General features: G+C 41.0%; 1 protein-coding gene across 7 annotated transcripts in view; it reads right to left on the bottom strand.

Moving 5' to 3' along the window:
• Positions 1-20,727, bottom strand: part of LOC105665845 (lachesin) — a 288,009-nt gene that overhangs the window by 64,060 nt on the left and 203,222 nt on the right. For all 7 annotated transcript variants that reach the window (XM_048407783.1, XM_048407786.1, XM_012309408.3 and 4 more), the window contains 2 exons: positions 9,371-9,578; positions 8,952-9,113 (listed from right to left, as the gene is read on the bottom strand). In XM_048407783.1, coding sequence (XP_048263740.1) covers positions 8,952-9,113; positions 9,371-9,578 — 370 coding nt within the window. The remainder of the gene's footprint in view (positions 1-8,951; positions 9,114-9,370; positions 9,579-20,727) is intronic.

A 20,727-nucleotide genomic window follows, 5' to 3' on the forward strand; every position in this document is an offset into this window, starting at 1 on the left:
GTTTTCCCGTGGTTCGACACTTGATCAACGCCGAATTTAGATCAAGCTAAAAACACTCCATATCCCCTTCGCCTTGCTTCTTCAAAATCGATACTCGTCTCGTACACTTGTTTAATCATTGTATAGGTCGTATCGTGACAACCATTTTTATAAGTCGTAAAACATGCAAATAGATATGCCAACGTCCGAAACAACGGATAACGTTTAATTTTTAACGTTGAAGTGTAAGGAAGAAAAGAAAAGAAAGAAAGAAAAAAATAGAGGAAAGAGTTTCATTTACATTAGAATTTAAACGTCGTCTAACGTTAGATAAAATTACATTTCGCAGGCTGGCGGCGTTCATTTTTCTGCGAGGAAGCAGGCAACGCGCCGTTTACTCCCGGCTTCATTAAATACGAACAAACAAAAGTTCTTTTATTCTCTTAATTCACTCTGCAGCTTTCGAGAACCGGCTAGCACAGATGTAAGATAACTGAGCAATTTCTCACACGGTTCGAGTTGGCTTCTTTTCTATTGCACCGTCTGTTACACAAGTCTGCCATATTATGGCGCGTGGGATGGTCAAAGGACGATTAGTCTTGACACGATTATAAACCGGTTTCAGTAGTCGTTTGATGGACTTTTGAACGTGTGTATGAGTTCCAAACGCGTTGATGCCTGTATATAGCCTGTATATTATGAAGAAGAAAGTCTTGAGAACCAGTATCGCGAATTAGTTTGTCATACTTTTCTTCTCTCCTATGAACGTACAACGATATGTACAGCGGTTCGTGTGTCTGCACGTAGAATGAATTCACCGATATTCGACAAACGTTTAACGAACTTATTCAAATCCAAAGCGTTTGGACATTAAGGAGAATCCAAACAGCGGCAGTTCATTCGATCGAGCACTAACTTTATACAAGTAGAGTTCTATTCTATCTACATGTAAAAATAACGTCGAAAGTTTGCAATAAAATATCTGAGAATCCTGTGACTATGTAGAGACGTGATTCAAGCTACGAATCCTTGAAAATGAATCTTCTATCGACAACGTTTTATTCTAACTTTCCCTCGTATTTTTACACGTAAAATAATCTTTCATCTAGTTGTATAACACGTTCTGCAGCACCGCGTACGAAATCAAATTATCTGCCAACGCTAGAATATCACTCTTACGCGTTTCCTCTCTTTCTAACAATCTAGTCGATTCAATCCGAAAGAATCGCTTCCTAAAATCAAGTAAAGCTTCTATCTTTCAATCCACGTTTTCAGAACGATCTTTCCCTGATCTCTGTCCTCGGCAATGTTCCTAGAACTGAGCCCGATTTCTCGCCACTTTACATTGTGCCCACGTTCGAATGGCCCTGGAGGACCGGTCAATCAACATCCATTGACCCGTGGAAAACCTTTGGAACGGTTGGGTCTCGTTCCGTGAGCCAAAGTCGGAAGAAAAAAAAAGTTGCTCGCGAATTTGCGTGGCGAGTGTGTGCGAGCGAACGATCGAATGGCAGCCTCGATAATGTCGCGTCTCCGCTCGAAGCGGGTTTCGCAGCGTTCTCGATTCGCTGGCGTCGGTAACTTTTAACGAGACTGTAACTCGCTGCGCGCACCAAATTTCATCTCCCCGTTGAACGATATTAGGTATGGGATGTCGCTCGTTATATATCGGCCGGATTTCCATGCCGACGAGCCACGTCAAAGTGATAGTCTGAGGCGATGCAGGACAATCGTGAATACCGTTGCATTTTGTCCACTTGCACGGGAAATTCCAAGTTTCCGCGGGATATCGCTAATTGCCTTGTCAAGGTTACACAGTTACGTTTGCACCGCGTATTTCTCATCTTTTGATATTTCATATTTTCCTCGTATAAATAGACGATGATTTGCCGAGATAGTTTGAGAAGAGTGTAGCTATGTGGGAATTACAGCGACTACAAAAGGTGCGTGTGAGCATCATTGTACGTATTATGGTATGTACACACCGATTAATTCGATTCAGTTTAAATTTCGTATCTTTTAGTGGTACTTTCCTTACTACCTTCGTGCGATCACAGAAATGAAACGTGGAATCTGATGGAAGCAACGCTTCATTGAAAAATAGGGATACAGGAAAAGATACTTTATACAGCGGCTGTAGATGGAAAATTGGCGGTAATTAGAAAATAGGATAATACAAGAGCAAAGATAGATCCACTTGTGCATCCAACCACTACACTCGCTATGTTAGATCATAGTAACGATCCATCGTATTTTGGATGAAAAACTTTAGAAACTTGTATTTTGCAACTTCTAAATTGCGTTAACCCATCGTGAAAAGCTTGACAAGGTTCACCGAGTAACGTGTCCGGTGCGACGTCCCTTTGCGGACCATCTTTTTCAAAGAGCTTTGAGCTTGAGGTAAATCCACTGGCAATGTCGAGCAAAGTTTCATTGCTGAAAGCGGAATTAACGAAAAAAGTTGACGGTAGAAGTAGATGATCGTTCGATGACCAAGACAATTTGCCGCGAAAAAGGAACGAGCTGGTACGACTGCGTCTTCGTTCGTCGTTTCGATCAAGCGAGATTTAACGATCGATGGCGAAGAAGACAGCCGATATACATGACGGACAATATTATATTTTCTCCGTGGCTTTTCCATCCAGCGTTGCCTTTTCTTGCCATCTTTCCCTCTTCCTTCTTTCTTTCGCTGTATTTATGACTTCACTTGGCGTGGTGCAGCCGCTACACACGCTTTGGAAGAGCGCAGACCGCTTTAATTAGCAGAAATTAGAGCGGAGAAGAATCCGCAACCAGAAGAAGAAGAAGAAACACAAGAAGAAGAAGAGTAACACCTTTCTTATTTGGAAGCTCCGCCCAGGCGATTCATCCTAGCTGGAAGCTCGAAAGCTTTCGTACTACTTTCAGGTCTTTGCTCGGTTAATCACGAACAACAAAACGTTGACACGGCTTAACGAACGGAACTATCGTCTCCAGTTACCGAGTACGATGGTTTCACCGCTAATTATTTCGTTTCTTTCAAGTTTTCTCAAACGTAATTCACTATCCAGTCAACGAATGTTAACCTTTTTCATATCTTTCCATTTCTCGAGAAATTCTGCTTGTTCTATGAGGATACTGTCAAACTTCTAGCCTCTCTTTCTGTTTATCGAATTGATTGAAGATTTAGCGAGAGAAACTCCTCTAGTCGATCTATTCTAATTCGATCAATATCGAGAAACAGCGATCATCGTTCATTGTTATTCGGTGAAGTTCCTACTTCAAGAAACTGCAGAGAGAATGCAGCTTTCCGTACTGTGAAGGATTGTGCAAGAATCGTGTCCAAGATTCCTATACGGATTCAAGCGAAAGCCTCGAATTCCAGCTACGATCGGATCGGTTCCTACGTAATCTTCCGGATGGATGATTCGGTTCTATCGTGTTTACTTGCACGAGACAGGATGATGTTGAATTTCCGATAATCCAGCGGGACCGACACTGGCTTGTGCCAATGCTACCAAAGTTACGAGCATCTTATCTTCGTGATACGTTCGAGACCTCCTTTTCCATCATTGTACTCTCGTTTGTTTCTTTTTTCCAATTGTAGTTTGTTTCAATGTCGGCTACCTAGTTTCGTTCATCAACGTTGGTCGTTTATTCTATCGGTCGGTCAATGTTAATCGTTCTATCAGTAACAATTTCAGCTGGATCGTCTAGATATTTTAATCTTGAAATACGGTTCGCTGTCAGCGAGGAAGAGAGAATATTCTGATGTTTAATTAAATTATTCGCTAGTATCGATTAACAGTAAATTGCAAGCAACCCGTTTGGATCGTGTTTCCTGAGAGTATCGAGAACAGAGCAGTACCAGTGGCAACGATGCCACGTAAAACGTCATCAGGCTTTTAGGCGAATACAAGTTGCAACCGATAGAGGGACGTTTGACCTCGCACAGCCAAACCACAGCAGCTCCGTCAGCCTAACACAGCGGTTGGTGCACGTGTACGTTACCCGTGGGCTAATGTCTGCGCCACCTGGGACATTCTGACATTCGGATGCTTCGGTGTCCGAGACGCCAGGACTCACGGTTCTTCCCGGAGGACCTCGCTGATCTATAGCACTGAGTGGTTTTAATCCATCTAGTTTTACGATGACAGAGAGTCCACCAGGACTGTCGCAAGTTGGCCAACTTATCCACGGAATTATCCCACGTAGCGGAACTAGGCTGTGCCACATTAAAGTTTTACCCTCGCTCGTATTACAGGTCCCAAAAATTTTAAACAGCTAAACGGAAGACACGGCCTCCTTCTTCCTCGTACGACCGAGAAAATTTAGCGCAAAATATCAATTCACGTCAACTTTCCCTTTATCTTTTACGAAACTAAACAGCACGAGGAATTAGTCGAGCACCGCTGACACAGGATTCTGTTTAATCTTCCCCGAAAACAGCAACCGAGAACGCCACGCATCTTTAGCATCCAGTGAATATTTCATGGATATGCCATGTGCGCGCATAATTTTCACGTCGCCGCCACTGCATCCCGCTCTGTCCCGCCCCTTGATTATCCCCACTCCTGGCCATTGCGCCACTGGCAGCCGGCCACGTAGCAGTAGCGGCGTAGCACCGCGCTCCTGAGTTGATTAATCTATACAATATTTAAGAAGCAACCAGCCAGAGAAAAAAGACCTTCCGCCGGAGCTTTGTTTCTCTAGCATTTTCCTTGCAAATTCTGTCTAGTTTATCTGTCGTTCGCATTGGCACGCTTTTTTTCTTTAGCTCTTACCGTGACGAGCCACGTGCACGTATCACGAGCGTATAATCGCGTTATCGTCTATGAAAAAAAATTTTTTTTTCGAGAGCGCCGTAAATATTTCGCTTTAATCAGATTTCAGCTTGCACATTTTACAAGGTCAATATGTGACGCTTTTTATGGAGCGACGTAACGATCAATTTTATTATCGATATTATTGTCAATATTTAACATTCTCGAGATTATGGTACGTCGCCCTCTCGACAATCTCATGTCAATACGATATCGAAAATAATATTGATCGTCACGCCGGTCCTTTACGATATACCTCACTTTCTCTTTTCTTTCATCGTACAAATTATCGCACGATTCATCGATCCATCTGACAAGTTTGGTAGCCGCGATTTCTTAGATTAGCTATCGGAAGCGGTGTATGCACGAGAGCAACCGGTCGTTATGAAAATTTCTCGGCACACAGCTTGTTTGTTCCCAGTTTGCACGAACATATCCGAGAAAATGCTGCGCACGCCGGCAACAGTCACGTCCGTGCAAACACGCAACTGCATTATTAATAATATGGCCAGAGCGAGAGAGAAGGAGATTACTATAGCTGTTCGCAGTCCATTGCGTTGGATCGCACGCGGCAAACCTACCTGGAATTTTCTCCTAGGTAATTTCAACCAACGACTATCCAATCTTAAACTTAAATTCCAAAAGTCTATTCTGACTTACTTCGGAAAATAATACTGTAGGGAGCGTGTACGTGTATGTGCGACGGTTTGGACGGCACCGGAGCCGTTACTGTCGGAAAAAGGTGAGAAAGATAAGAATTGTCGGCGAGGAAACGTGTAACCGTCGCGACGACGCGATGCGTCGCATCGTATCGATCAGCTGATATATAAACCGAGGCAAATGGGCGAGCCGCGAGAATTAAGAATCGAGTCGTTGCAGAAACAGGTTTAAAGAAAGAAAGAGTTAAGAATTGCACGTTGATAATCGACGAGAGAAAAGTAAGTGAATCGTGATATTGTAAATTTTCTAACCGCTGAATTGATTGCTTGCTTCCTGCTTAATATATGTATGAACATTTTAATTACAAACGCAATTTATCAGACGTGTTCATGCTGTAAGAAAGTGTCGTTGCCCATTCGCTCCCGATCCTACGATATCGTTGTTAGTAATAGCCAGACTTGAACAGCGAGGATTATGAGTCCAACTTTTGTCGTGGAGTTATTTAAAATACGTTGTTCGTCACTTATTTTAATCAGAGGGAAATGGAAGAGAAAACACTGCAGATGTTCTGTTTGACGACGATACCAAACAATTTTGAGTTCTTAATAGAATAACATTGATATTAAAGTTTTATTCGAATCGTTTTCATTGAAACTTATTTGTAGACGTAATGGAATGGAAAGAGAGGCAGAAAGAGAGACAGGTTGGAATTCGCGTGAAATGGTAACGAGTAAAATTGCATGGGCGGCTAATTGCATTTCTAATAATGCGCTGGTAAGGGCGAGCTTATATAGTTTATTGCACTTTATTACCCGACCAATTGCAACCGCTGGGAATTTTCCTGCTGGTTCTGTGGTGTTTGCACGTTGTTCTCAAGTGTGACGATAGTCGTTCATCATGAAATCAATAAAGATATAACGTCAAATATATTGCGTATATCACGGCCACGTTCAGAATGTTTTTAGTCATCATTATATAAACGTTACATTTTTCCAGAATTTTAAATTTTATTATTGTTATTACCTTTATGATATCTTTTACTTGAAAACACCGTTATCAGTAAATAAAGAAATGGACGAGAAAGTTGTAACCATATTCCAACATTCGTTGGAAAACGAATGATAAATGGGCGAGGAGAATCGCAATCATCTACGAACGAGCTTTACGAGGCAACCACGACAGTGCAATTTTTTGAGTATTTTACAAACGAAAATTCGATCAAATTCATACTCGATTTCGTCCTCTTTTTTATGTTTCCGTTCGCTGTGAGTAATCGGTCCGCGATTGTCTTCGTGGAAACAGAGGATGCTTTGAGCATAGCGTATGCGATGCGAACGGCCACCGCGAATAAAAAAATAACGCAAACGGCGTATGAAATTTTCGTCAAACGAAATCTAAAAAAATAAAAAAAGAGAGAAACAAAAGCGGCAGACTCATGATAAAAATTTATATAGCAAACGCGTGCCAGTGAAATCAGGTGCGATGAGTGACTGCCGGTCTAAAAATAAATGCCTGGCATGCGAGATCGCTAGAACCCCCCTGTACAATAAATGTATTAGAAATTAGCCTGTTTCGTATCGCGAGAAAGCATCAGGGAATTAATTCACAATTTTCCAGCGTCGTTTCGCTCATGGTGTTCGCCCCGCCCTATAACTTTATACGATCTCGTATCAGGCGTGAGATCTACAAAACGTTCGTTATTAAACGCACTTTCGCGATATTGGGGTCGCACGTTTGTTGAAATATTCATCAGCTGTTGTCGCTTTTAATCCGTGATTTATATCAGTTGATGTTCAAAGTCGTGTTCAATTAACGGACACTAATCGCGATATAACATTTCGTCGTTGAACCGAACTGCAACGATGTTTATAATTTTGAAACGTCGCGATGCACGATACGAACGACGTTCCATCGGAAGTATAAGATAACGAAGCAGGACAATAACGTGGTAAAGCTCAGCGACAGAAATATATATCCGCGACAAGCTTTGTTTTATTCGACAGTCACGTAAACCGAGGAGAGGAGTCTAGAGAATGGTGGCCATGCAAACGAGTAATTACCGCAATACTAATAATATGTCGGCGAGAATGGATTTATGTGTTCCATTGCATTAGGGAAATTACCGGAAACGTTGCCGCAGGCTTCGTTGTTTGACGTGTAAAATCGATGACGAACGGAGCAACAAAAGCAACGGAATACTCCGATTCTGTTGCTGTCCGCCGACATTACCTTCCTCTCCTTTCTCTTTCGTTCGAATTGATTACACGTACGCGGTACGCTGCGGACGAGACGTTCCCAACGTACGTTCGCGGCTATTTTAACGTCACGTTTGACTCTGAGGTTTAATCACCGGAAATCGAACATCTGTCCGCCGCTTCCAGTTTTAATGTTTATCAGTAGAACGACTCGGAACACGATTGTTTGGATTTCTGATTGCGCGAATATCGGGGACGTTGGTTTCCGACTCGTACGGAACCCGTAATCAGACGTTCTTCCGTCTGGGAAATGGAAACAGCTTTATTTCAACGATCGAACAAGTTGCTTCATTTATTTTCAATATTTTGAGTTTGTAATTTCACAGTTTACGCTTACAGGTACGCACAGTGACTCGCGAACGTATTCGAGTGTTTACTATAGTAAAACCTTTAGAGTTATATTATGCGCGATAAATGAAACATTTTGAAATTTCGTTGACGTTATGACGATGTACGATCATCGTGATTATATTGGTAAAATATCAAACTGATTTGAATGTATACATAGAGGCTACATTTATCGCAAATGAACACTTGGATAAAAATGATTACGCGGTACAAACATTGAATAATCAACTACTCAAATACCATGGTGTATTTTCATTTCAATGACTTCTATATACGCTTTATATATTATATAACGCTCTATACGTACATGTAACTTTTATGTATGTTTCCAAATTCGTCTCAAATTTCATCAACGTAGTAATCGTGGTTATCGTGACATATTATAGCGACAGGAAAATTTCAAAATACGTCAACGTACACATTATATTCATAAAAAGTTTGTACAGGTGTCCAAATACTTTCGCGAGCCGCGTCATCAGCGCGTAAATCTATTTTCACGATAATTGATGATTAATGTTTAACGTTTACGCGTTATGCAAACGAGTTTTTCGACGTTGTAGCATCGAAAACAACGCGATTTTAAATCGAAGATGTTATAAACTATACGTAACAGCTCGCAATTCGTTTAATCTGCGCTAATTGAGACGAACAGCGGCGCGCGAATATTCGAAGAATCGCGCTTGAATAAATACAGCATTTCGTGAAATTTCCTGTTTCCCTGCGATTTTCGCTAATTGGCGAAATTAAACGGCCGGTCAACGAGTGGAAACTTGAGAATTACTTTCATTGCTTGTAAAGCATCGTTTCGTATAATTAACGCAAGAGCTCGGTTCTCTCTATGAGGCACACGCGATTACAGTCTTTCGTCTTATACTTTGTCGCACTGGTCGAGAAATTGTACGCTCACCTTTGTAATGCCGATTGATGCTTATACTCTGGCCGTCTTCTCTCTTCCACATCAGTTTTGGCGTTGGATATCCGTCTGCTTTGCACGTCAGCGTAATATTCTGGTTCTCGCGAACCGCCACTGTGCTCTCGGTGGACAACGAGTCCAAAATGTTCGGTGGTACTTGGAAACAAATAGAGAAGCACAGAAGGTCAGTAGGTCTAATTAGAAGCTGATAGGTTGCCTAAATTGAAACAAGTTCTCAAGCTTTTAAGTTAAATCACGTCGGTGGTAAAAGGATCGCTTTTTTCTTCCGCAAAGTAATTCTATCGAACGTTTCGCGATGGATTTTCGTTAAAGCTGCTCGGACGTCTTCGGCGCACATAATAATGTAACATCAGCATGCGTTAAGTCGATGGAAGAAGATTAAATATGCTCACCGACAACTTGAAGGAAGCCGACCTGGCTCATCATCGGGTTCGTGTTCAGTTGGCACATATAATAGCCTCGGTCGTCTTGCTGCACGTTGTTGATGTGAAGCAGCCAGGTCTTCTGATTGTCGTGGGACACCGAGAATCTCGGTATCTTCACGACCACGTGTTTGTGAATGGTCAAGAGCATTTGACGACCTACGTGAATCCACGCCACCTGTGAATTAAATTGGGTAATGTTCTCAGATCTTTCCTCGTCTCTTTTATTTTACAGTGATACAGGCAAAAAGCTCTTTCTTCTTCTATTCGAGAAACTAAACCGATATGAAGTAAAAGCCATAACCGAGTTGATTAAATTTAAGACGATTAAATATGTTAGCGGTGAAGGTTCGGTCTTGGTCACTTGGTCTCGATATGGTCGATATAATCGTTTTTCAGCTGTATCAAAGAAAATGGACTTGCAATTTTTATTTGGAAAGGAGACGTGTATCAATTTATAGCGGTACATACGATCAAGTAAAAAAAAGTAGTAAATTCGCGTATCAATTTCAGCGGTCTCGACTTTACTTGTAGTGATATAGTTCGAATACTTAAAGAGGAAATCCATAGTTTGTAAAAGAACCATCAACGGTATATCGAATCTCCTGATACACGAGGCAGAAACGAGCGATTCGTGCGACCACTTTGCGCGCAAAATCTTTCAAATTTCCGCTCGTCAATGGGTCGCGATCCATCGGATGCTCTACAAGTGGCGGAACCCGATGCGGGGAACAAGCTGGCAACAACCGAAGAGAGAAAGGAGATGGCCAGCGCCGGGTTGCACCGCAACGACACGCTGCGCAACCCTCTCTGCATCAGAAATGCTATGAACAAACATTATTACGACCGTATTTTACGCTCGGCTGGGCTAGCGTTCCCCTAACTAAGCTCATTCCACGACAAAGCTTATGCACTTTCGAGGATTTCTGGGTTAAACTGGCTGCCCTCCCATTCGCCGTGCTCTCCTGCCACGCTACTTCTTCTTTTTCATTTCCTTGCCAACGCTCGAGAACGCTTCGTTGCACGAAAGCGCCACTTTTCCTTGTTTTTGCCTTTCCACCTCTTTCCTTTTTCGCCTTTCTTCCACGATATACATTTAGTCGTATCTCCGTACGAAGGTAACGTTCTAACGACTCTCGATGAATCACCTTCGTCACGCGGACGAAGTGCCTCCTTTCTCGTGGCACGATCAATCCATTGCTCTGGTTCATTGGAAATTTATTCGAAGAACGTCTTTGTGACGAAGAACGACAGATCTCTAATCGATTTTATAATATAAACCAGCCAAATATAAACAGATTCTACGCTCCTTTCTCCTGTTTCTGGTTCCTTCACATCTCATTTGAGAGTAGTCGAATGCTCCAAGAGGCGATGGTCCCCTCTATTTGTAAGGGAAACTATTCGGAAGACATTGTCCAAGTCGCACTGATTATTTTCTTTTATCTTTCCTGGAGAATACTTGCTCGCATAATTACGTAACAAGCGTACCATGCCAGGGGAATTAAGCGACTCGAAGAGAGGCAGATCATTCGGCGATTCAAACTCGTGCAACAGAATTTGAAACTTTGCTAATTGTTCTCGAAAGAATGCTTCGGTAGAATCGTTCCTTTCGTAGTCAGACACAAACTACTCGATCTTAGCGAATAATTAAAGCAACCGACCAAGACTTTTATAAAACAACGATTTATAAAACACCTCTGTACGTTTCGTCTGAAAATTTCCGAAACACGGACATAGATTAAAAACGTACGACCAGGAAATTATGCAGAAATTATTTCTAGGCTAAACATCGATCAAAGCGGATGGCTCGATTCGTTGATTTAATTTATCGAAAGGATCAAAGGAGCGCAGACGAGGAAGCTAACAACCGCTTGGAGGAACGCCATATCGAGGAAGATTAAAGCTTAGTTGAAATCGGTTAATCCTTAGTTTCCAGTGTAGTCATATACGTCGTTCTTTACATCCAACGTACCTCGCGTATTCCATCATATCGAAACTTCCACCGGTAGTCTCCTCCATCTCCCTTTATAACCACGTCGTCATTAACCGCGTTCCTTTCCAAATGAATCATTCAAACTCATTAATCATCTACTACGCTACCATTTCATACGAAATATCGTTCGTTCTAAACCGGTTATTAAAGGGTCAAAGGTACGGTTACTGACCAAAATTTGGTCGCAATCCCCGGCGATGGATCGTGAAAAGTGAATGGCGCTCGATCGAGAAAACGAGAGCCGGCTCTCTGATGCGCAAAGGTAGCTGCCGGCGTTATATTGGCCTTTAAACGATCTCGAGGTAAAGCTCGTGCCGCTTGCGGCCTCGATTGAAATCCCTGGCACTGGTTCAAAGTCAAGCTCAACTGCCGCCGCGATACTGGCAACTGACGCTTTATATCGCGAGGAAAAAGCGTTATGTCGGTAGCGGCGAGTTTTTGTAGCGGTCAACCTGTTTAAGAAACTTCGATCGATTTTGCCTCTTCGTTTTTTCTTTTTTTGAGTGGCTATTGCCTTTGTGGAAGTTTCTTGGAAAATACCAATGTTTCTTTTTTCTTTTTTCGTAAAGTTGGCGATACTAAATTTTACAGATATTTTACAGACTATTTGTCGACGTTTTTTGATCTGGAAACAATTTTTAGAATGTTGCTCCTTTTGTGTTCGATATTTTCAGTAACGGCTATCCCGTGAGTAGGATTCGACACTTTCATCTTGAACAGAAATCAACGGTGCAGGCTGCTCGCGCTTGTTGCTATCTATCGACAGTCACGCGGATGATTCAGTGCAATATAGATCGACGCGTTCATCGCGCTGGCCCGATCACTTTTGGGTTCGTGTGCCAGCGGCTGTCAACCAAATCGAGTTTTTTTGTACTCCGAAATGACCGGCACGTATAAAACCGATAAAAGGTGACGGGAAAAGGAATAAACGCAACTCGTCAAAAATGAAAAAAAAGGAAGGGAAAAACACGCTTCAAAAATGGAAGAGAAATAATTTTTTTCAATTTCACGGGAAATATTTTTTTAAAACCGAGTCGATAGTTGTTCAACGATTCCGATCTAATTTCTCGCCACTTAAATATCGTTTACAACCTTCTTGCTCCACTCCCGACTGAAGGCTTGTACGTAATAAACGTAATTAAAGACGCGTTCCGTTACTAAAACATACAGTGGCTACGGAAAATATTCGCCACAGGTTTCGCATTTTTATCAGGTTTTATATTTCATTTTCATGGTATCAAATTTTCGTAGTCATACGAGAAAATACCATTAACTGATGCAAAATTTAATGTACTTGGAGCTAATTTAATTATTACGTAAATGCTGTACAATAAATACAACGGTGTGCCGATACTTTCTTCGACCATTGTATTTTCGACATTCGGTCGCCACTATTTTGTGTCTTTTAGATTAACATTGACCGTCAATGATAGTTCCTGAAATCATCCAGAACGCGGCTCACCCGTCTCATAACGGTCCAGTTTCGAATGACAGCAATTACTCGGCGACCGTAGTCGTTGGTAGCTCGGAAGCAGGACGAGTCACGTGCCATCTTAATGTTACAAACTCTCTACGGAATCTACGCTTGTCTCGCTTTAAATACGTGCTTCGTCAGTCGTCTACAGTCTATAATACCGACGTGCCGTTGACATTCACAACGAATCTCCATTTGACCAGCAGAAACGTTCCAGCTGAATATAAACGCGATCTCTTGGCCGTAAATGTCAGCCAATTACTCAGTTCATTTATACGATCCGGTCGATAACCTACATAATTATCATCTTGTCAGGGAACTCGGTTTCAGTTTGTCAAATTCAGAACGCCTGTGTAGAATTTAGCAACATCTTCGTTCATCCTCTTGGAAAGCAGACGTCGTTATCCAGCGTGACTCTTCGTAAATCCTTCGGAATTTGATTCGAATTCCAGCGAAAGGGGTGTGTTAAAGAGAATTCTAAAGCGCTGTCGTCCGAGATCCTATCTGCAACGAAGATGAGACGCATTTTCGAGGAAGGACATTAGCATTAACCCGTTACTCTTCACCATCTACCTTCTTTTTTTACGCACGCTCGATAATCAACAGCGTGGCTCTAAATTTTTCTCGGCGGGTAATAACCCTCCGAGAAAATTCTCAGCCTCGTAAACGATACTCGTTCGCTCTCGTTCGAGAGTCGTTACAGTGGCTGTAACGGGTGCGCGTTGCTGCAAGGCGAAATTCGAAAGTGCAGCAGCCCAGGGTTGGTTAAGAAGAAACGAGGAGGAAGAAAAGACGAGAAGAAAGAGTAAATTGAGAAGAGCCAGGGGGAAGTTGGTCAGAAACGAACATGCTGAACTTTTGGGAACTGAGACTGGTTTGGGAAATACTAATTTAGATGCAAACTGCCAACTATAAAAAAATGTTAGAAACCATGGCCCGATGGTCATCCGTGAGAATACCTTTCGCAAAGCTTCGATAAAACGCACTTCAGCTATATGTGTTTTAATAAAGACTCTCGCGAATACATCAACCTGGTTACAGGCGGATCTTTGTTCTTCTTTTTTCCTTTTTCCGATAGAGGAATTCCTTAGAGCAGCGTAGCTGTTCAAACTGACCCTTTGGATGAAAGTACAGCGGCTACACTGAATATTGGTACACTATCGCGTATATGTTGTAGTATTTACGCGCTAACGAATTCGGACCAAGTAAAAATGTAAAATCTGATAGAAAGAAAAATATTTCATTGGAAAATACGAGCGTATGTCCAATACTGATTGTAATCATTGTATCTCGGACTTTGCACCTCCACGTACTTCAAAAAAGAAATATAAGAGAAGAGCAAAAGGACGATCGATTTCTCGTGTTCCCGCAAGAATGTCCCTTCGATCTCTTTAAATATCGTCCGAAATTAAGTCGTGGCGCAAGATAAAAAAAGAAAGGCAGGGAAGAAGGGCAGGAAAGGGGGGCAATAGTCGTTGGAGTTTACGCGGAGTTTCTTAAAACAATCGACCAGTCGATCTAGAATTTAATTAACCACTGCATGGAATGGGGCGAAGGGAGAAAAAGTAACCGAGTGGCTGAAGAACATAACAAGAGAGAGAGAGAGAGAGAGAGAGAGAGAGAATGCTAGAACGGAGGGTGGAACGCAGGAGTGGCGGAGAGAGTCAAGGAGAAAGGAGAGGAAGGTCGAACCGACGTGCAATTCCAACAACGGCGCGGCGTTTAGCGTCGAGGAGGGGAGTTGCTCGTTTTAATCAACTTTGCGAAAATATTCCCGACGTTTGCCGGCGCAGTCATTAGGCCGAACTTGATTTCCCACAAGGTCGCTTTTATATTTCTCCGCGGTTTTTAGTCTTAACGTTGTTGTGGCATATTTTTCTCTTCCCGCCCTTCTTCTCTTTTTTTTTTTTTTATGAATGAAACATCTACTGACAGCTGGTCGTCGTGGGAGAAATCCGAACATGTCGTCTAGTAGACCAGATGGGAGCAACTTACTCATTCCCTTTGCCGCCTGTCGTTCGACGCTTCTTTAAAATGTGCGAATCGATTCGTTGACGTGGGTAAAGGGAGTTTCCGTAGTTCAGAAGCGGAGACTAGAGGGGAAAGTTGATTGGTGGAGAGATCAAGGGGAAAGATTGGAACTCTGAAAGGATGAAGTTTTGCTTCGCTCAAACGCGATGGAACGTCCTTATTGTCTTGAGAAAGTTGAAGATGTATTACGGAATGTGATTAGTATTGATATTTGCAGTATCGCAGTGCCAACTATACGTATAGTTTCTCCACTTTTTACTTTGATAACAAACTTCAAAGGCGTAAACAATTGCTTTGACAGTGTAATAGAATAAATAGTATAATCTATAGATTAATAACGCAGTTATTATTGTATTATTATTATTATTATTATATAATTATTATAAGCAATATAGTAACTTCTATATACTGCCATTATTGCGTTATTGCTCACTGTTTCCGCCATGTGGATTACACTATCTGTATTATATATTTTTTTTTAGCCGAGGATAGCATATGGTATAGTCGATAATGATTATTTTTAACTCTGAATGTAGCTAGATTGATAAAGTACAGGATATTTTAGTGTTGTACATACTCGTATTACATTAAAGGTACCCACACGTTTGAAAATATCAGCTATAAGAGAATCATGTTCTCGAAATAAAACGATCTGTTCTAGCGAAAATGTTGTAGCTTAAAAATAGATTTTTCGAGGAAATTAACATCCATCTGTGTGATGGATAGTGTCGAGGATTGTAATATAGAATAACGAGAACGAGAGATTGCTGTTGCGACCCGTCAAATATATTTGGAATAAATTAAATAAATTAAATAATATAAATACTGTAGACAGATGCTCGTACAAACGTATTCGTAAAGATAGAGTATGATCGCTCGCGGATAACTCGATAACTCGTATACTCCTTAATCACTGTTAATAGTTCGTATTTATAATAATTCGTATGATAATGATAACTCGGATAATAACTGACTCGCCTGCGATCGCGTCCGATTATTTATACTGGTCGGGAGGAGAGTCGGAAAATTTGAATTCGTCTTTGATCGACGATTGCACATAGCGGCGACATTGTTTTCAAGGCGGTGTTTGTGTCCCGGTACAAAACAACGGCATGAGTCCTCTGCCTCATCTCTGCAGCATCGTCCTCTGACTCATGTGTCGCTACATCTGCAATCTTATTTGTAATTAGAAATGATCAATAGTACTGAAATGTCTAAATCTTTCAATCATAAAGGAAGATTCGATAAGATGCACAATAGACGATGATAGACTTTATCTAGGATCTAGAAAGAATCGATTGTAGCAAATTCTATGTTGGACGCGATTGAAGAGGGAGAAGGAAGGTGGCGAGCAATGAATTATTCTCCGGCGCGAAAGTTTCGTGTTAGTCGATAAACGTTAGCACTACCTTCTCACTTGATGTTTTTCGTCGTGAAGAATACATTTCCTGGATGATGTACTACGATCCGACTATTTCCTTCGGATCTCCAGCACGAGTTAACTCGACGATTTATCGGCGCAGTAATTAAAAAAAATTTCACAGACCACGAGAAGCGACTCACGGCGACACGCGACGTCCAAATCGTCGGCGCGTCGTGGCGCCGACGCCTGACGCACGCTCGCACCGTTGTAATTCGGTTAGCAAATTAATTATTAAATTCATTTCTTAATTAGCTAATTACAGAGTACGCGCAGCCGTGCCGCCTCCACTTTTTCCCCTTTTACCGGAAGAGCTGACCTCCCTTGTCTTTTCGTTCTGTCAACAATGGACACACGTTTCAACGTGTTCAATGTTTTTGATCTCGTCGTGTCTCACACGTATTGTATTCTAATATCTTCATAACGCGTTAATACACGTAGTAACTTCAATGGGGTTTAGAGTAAGGACAAGTAATGATGTTTCATTTGGAGTTAAGTTTTAGTTTAACAAGCAATACTCAATACAACAAACTGATTACAATATCGTCGTACGTCTTATTATCATACTCGGCTCTCAACTTCCCGATTCTCCGGCTCCTCCATTCACGCTCTCCGGCTTCTGCACTCACTCTCTCTCTGACTTCTCAACTAACACTCTGACTGCTCAACTAATACTAACTGTTCTCGCATCCCTTTGTCTTTTTTTTCGTCCCACCACGCGTGTGTTCCGCAAACACCCGCGGCCAGGGTCACGTAGGCCTTTTCTACGAAACTATTCCATTGAAGGACCGACGATACATTGATGGACCCTACGGCGCCTAGGCTCTCGCGACATTGTTTATAGTTAACTTGATATTTCTTAGGCCCTTTTCCACGATATTACATAATTTCATAACAAGTTCAATGTAAGTGGAAGTAAAGGCGATATCGTTTCATTTTTTTCGGATGGCACTTGTAATTACAAAAATATCAAGGTTGATAAAGAACGTATTTACTTTTTCAGAACTGAACTCGTTTAGCTTCTGAGAAATGCTGTGTTTGTTAATCGTTAATAACAGAAACATGTTTCTACAGCTGGTTTTGTAAAAAGGACACAACGTACTAAAATTTGGCGCCAATTTTACCGAAAAGAAGTACATTTATCGTTTAGTCGATTAGTAAGTTAAATACAGGGCACGATGCTGCGTATATTCAACATCGAGCATGAAAAAGTTAATAAGAAGTTACGAAGCACTTAGATAGATCCAGTAGTAGATTAATTAATTTTATACTTAGAAAATAAAGGTGGCTTGTTTATACGACGGACCAAACTAAATTATATTATATTTGTAAAATATTTTCAGTAGACTGCGGACTGTTTATTCAAATTCACGTTCATGTGGACATAATAAAAGAAACGAGAATTAAATAGAGATTTATTTTATTCTATTAAAAATATTATGAATACTTTACTTTAATATTATAACGAATACTTCTTTACTGGATGTTTTATACATTTTTGCATGTTACGTGTATCCAGTACATTTCTGCATAAATTCATGAACAATCGCAGCGCACTGATCAAAGGTCGCTATATATGGAACAATAAATTTTATATGAAGCAATCGTTTACCTTCTTCCTCGTCGTAGAATATGAAGATGCGTTATTTATTAAACAATTTTTATTCTGCGTTAAGTCAATTCTTTGCTTACCGGTTTTTCTTTTGCAATTTAAACAATACTGTACGCATACAGATACGATGACTAATAAATGAAAAAATAACTGAACAAGCTTAAACTGTAATTGTCTTTATAATTTGCGGAAAATTTGGATTTCTTCTATTCAAGATAACGAACGATCAAAGATCGATGGCAAGCAAGGCGACCGTCTTCTATGTTCTTCATATTCGGCGTATTTCGCCCTCGCGTTGTAATTTCCGACGAGTATAATGGAACAAAATTGCGGCACGTCTGCCTCTTCTTGCAACCTAATCTACGAAACCGTACATATCGCGAGCCATTTTTTTCAATTTGCCGTCCATCGTACCTCAAGAGCACGTAACGAATACGCGTGCCGAGAGTATTCTACAAGCGGACCAAGCGTAGGAATTCATTTGAAGGAAAGAGTTTCATCGTGATTCCCTGGCTTCGTGGTATAATTAAATTCGTGGAAATTGACAAAGTCGTACGGTTTCTTTCAGTATCGGCTGGAACATTCTAAATAGGGAACCAGCGAAGATACTTCGTTGCAGGCGTTAAATAGAATTTTCTGGCGTTCCGATCAAAGAGCTGGAAGTCGACTCTGTCCCTCGGGACTGTACCAGTGAAACGTCGAATCTAATGAGACTGTTAGATCGGTGAAATGGGTGATACACGATTTCAAAGTCGAGGGAAAAACTGGCAGACCGATTGTTTCTCGCTGTTCGTTCTCGAAAATAACGTTCCAACGTCGTCTGTGCAGACTCAAACGCGTGCTCGTTGGCTGGCGAAGAACGCGGATAAAAAATTGATGAAACCGCGGAAAAGTAGATTCTCTTTTTACGTTTGATCGAAAGCCATAGGTGGAACGGCGAGCAATGATGGAACGACGAGGAGAACGGGAGGAAGGATCGATAATGGTTAATACGTTCCTGGCGGTGGTTCTCCAGCCCAGGCAAGGTATCGTGATTCGATACGATTTTTCCGGATTGATTTTATTGGAACAGATTAAAGGACAGACTACGCGTTCGTGAATTGCGTCCCATCGGTAGATCGTACGATACCGATGGAAAAGCTGGGATAGCGACTGACGTGTAACGAACCCCTTCGATTCGGTAGCGAACGGAGAATGTGGTTCAAAAGCGTACTCCATCACGCAAAATAATGTTTCCGCGTGTACCGTGAAGCAACGAGCTTTAATGAAACGTTAATCTGGAATGGAGAAACGTAAGCGAACCGGCATCAAATAAATTGTTAAAATATACCGGGCGAAATTTCGAGCTGCGTCCGACCCAGTAAATTTCCAGATAACATTTCCATTTGTTTACTCCAATATCGATCAGTAACCTTTTAATACCGGACAAATTTCGCTACGATATTGTAAATCAGTTTTGACGTTTTATAGCGCACTATAAAATTGTTTTGATCGCTCAATAACTAGGCTGCGGATTCTCATGCATCTATGAACAAATTTTAATCTCTGCAAGTTTATAGAACCAGCGTAATATCACAAAATCTGTAAAATAATCGAAATGAAGTATTCGCCATTTAAAATGTGTAATAGATCTATGTTTTATATTCCACAACAATATTTTTCTTTTTTTTTTCTTTATTTCTACAGAAAATTCCACAAAAATATTTTTCTTTTTTTTTTTCTTTATTTCTACAGAAAATACATAATTTATATAAATATAGAAAAGATCCGAAGATTCTTGCAAGAGTAGAGGAACGATGGTGCGGTGTGGGACATTTATCGACCTACCAACCTTCGTGTAACATGTCCATTTATGGTTTCTTAAGGAAAAGGAAAATGACACCGATCGTCGGGGGGAACGTCTTTCTCCGTGAAGTTATCGGTTCTGATCGCGGGTGGAATCGACTGAAAAGGCCTCAATTTTTATTCTTAGAACGTAGAGGGCTGCGAACATCTTTATGTTTCTCCGGTATAATGGTCGAAGCTGTAAACGCGGACGAGCTTACAGTTTATTGTCGCCGCATAGTAACGCTCGTCTCTTCTTTCATAAAAATGGATCAGTCGAATTATTAAAATTCTTCTGCCGGCTTTGCAACGCTAGTTGTTTCTCTAAGAATTCGCACGCTTTCGTCCCGTTATCGGAGTTACGTATAATGAATTATCATCGCCGTGCTTATTAACCATTCACCGTCCACCATTCCTTTAATTCCCCGTTTATACTTCCAAGGTACTTTCGCTGTAATATCTGATTTTTCCAAGACCTTTTCTCTCAACCAGGATGATGTTCAATGGATAGGTACTGGATGTATATTAATTTGCATTTCCGCTCACGTTCCGCCACCTCGAAATCTTTCATCATTTAATACTATCTTGATTCAATCCGAGAAAATTGCTATTTTACCCTGCAGAATTTAAGGTTCTAAAAATTGTAACGTATTTGAAGGATATACAGTGACTTTAATCTATGTAGTATTAATTCTTGCATGAAATTATACACGAATAATTGAATTCAATTTAATTAATATAGATAATATTTATAATTACTCACTCTCCTTTGACGCAAACGTAGATATACATTTATCTCGAAAAGGATGTAAAGACGAATAATTATTATTCCTTTCATTTCCTTTAATCTACTCACGTTTCCCTTCCTTCCTCCCTTCTCCTAATCTTCTCTCGATTTTTCTTCTTTCCCGATCTCCTCTTTTCCCTTTGCGTACTTTTTCGTCAATCTCACGTCCACCGAAATATATACGAA

This window comes from Bombus terrestris, chromosome 1 (genome assembly GCF_910591885.1).
Source record: "Bombus terrestris chromosome 1, iyBomTerr1.2, whole genome shotgun sequence".
NCBI classification, from domain to species: domain Eukaryota; kingdom Metazoa; phylum Arthropoda; class Insecta; order Hymenoptera; family Apidae; genus Bombus; species Bombus terrestris.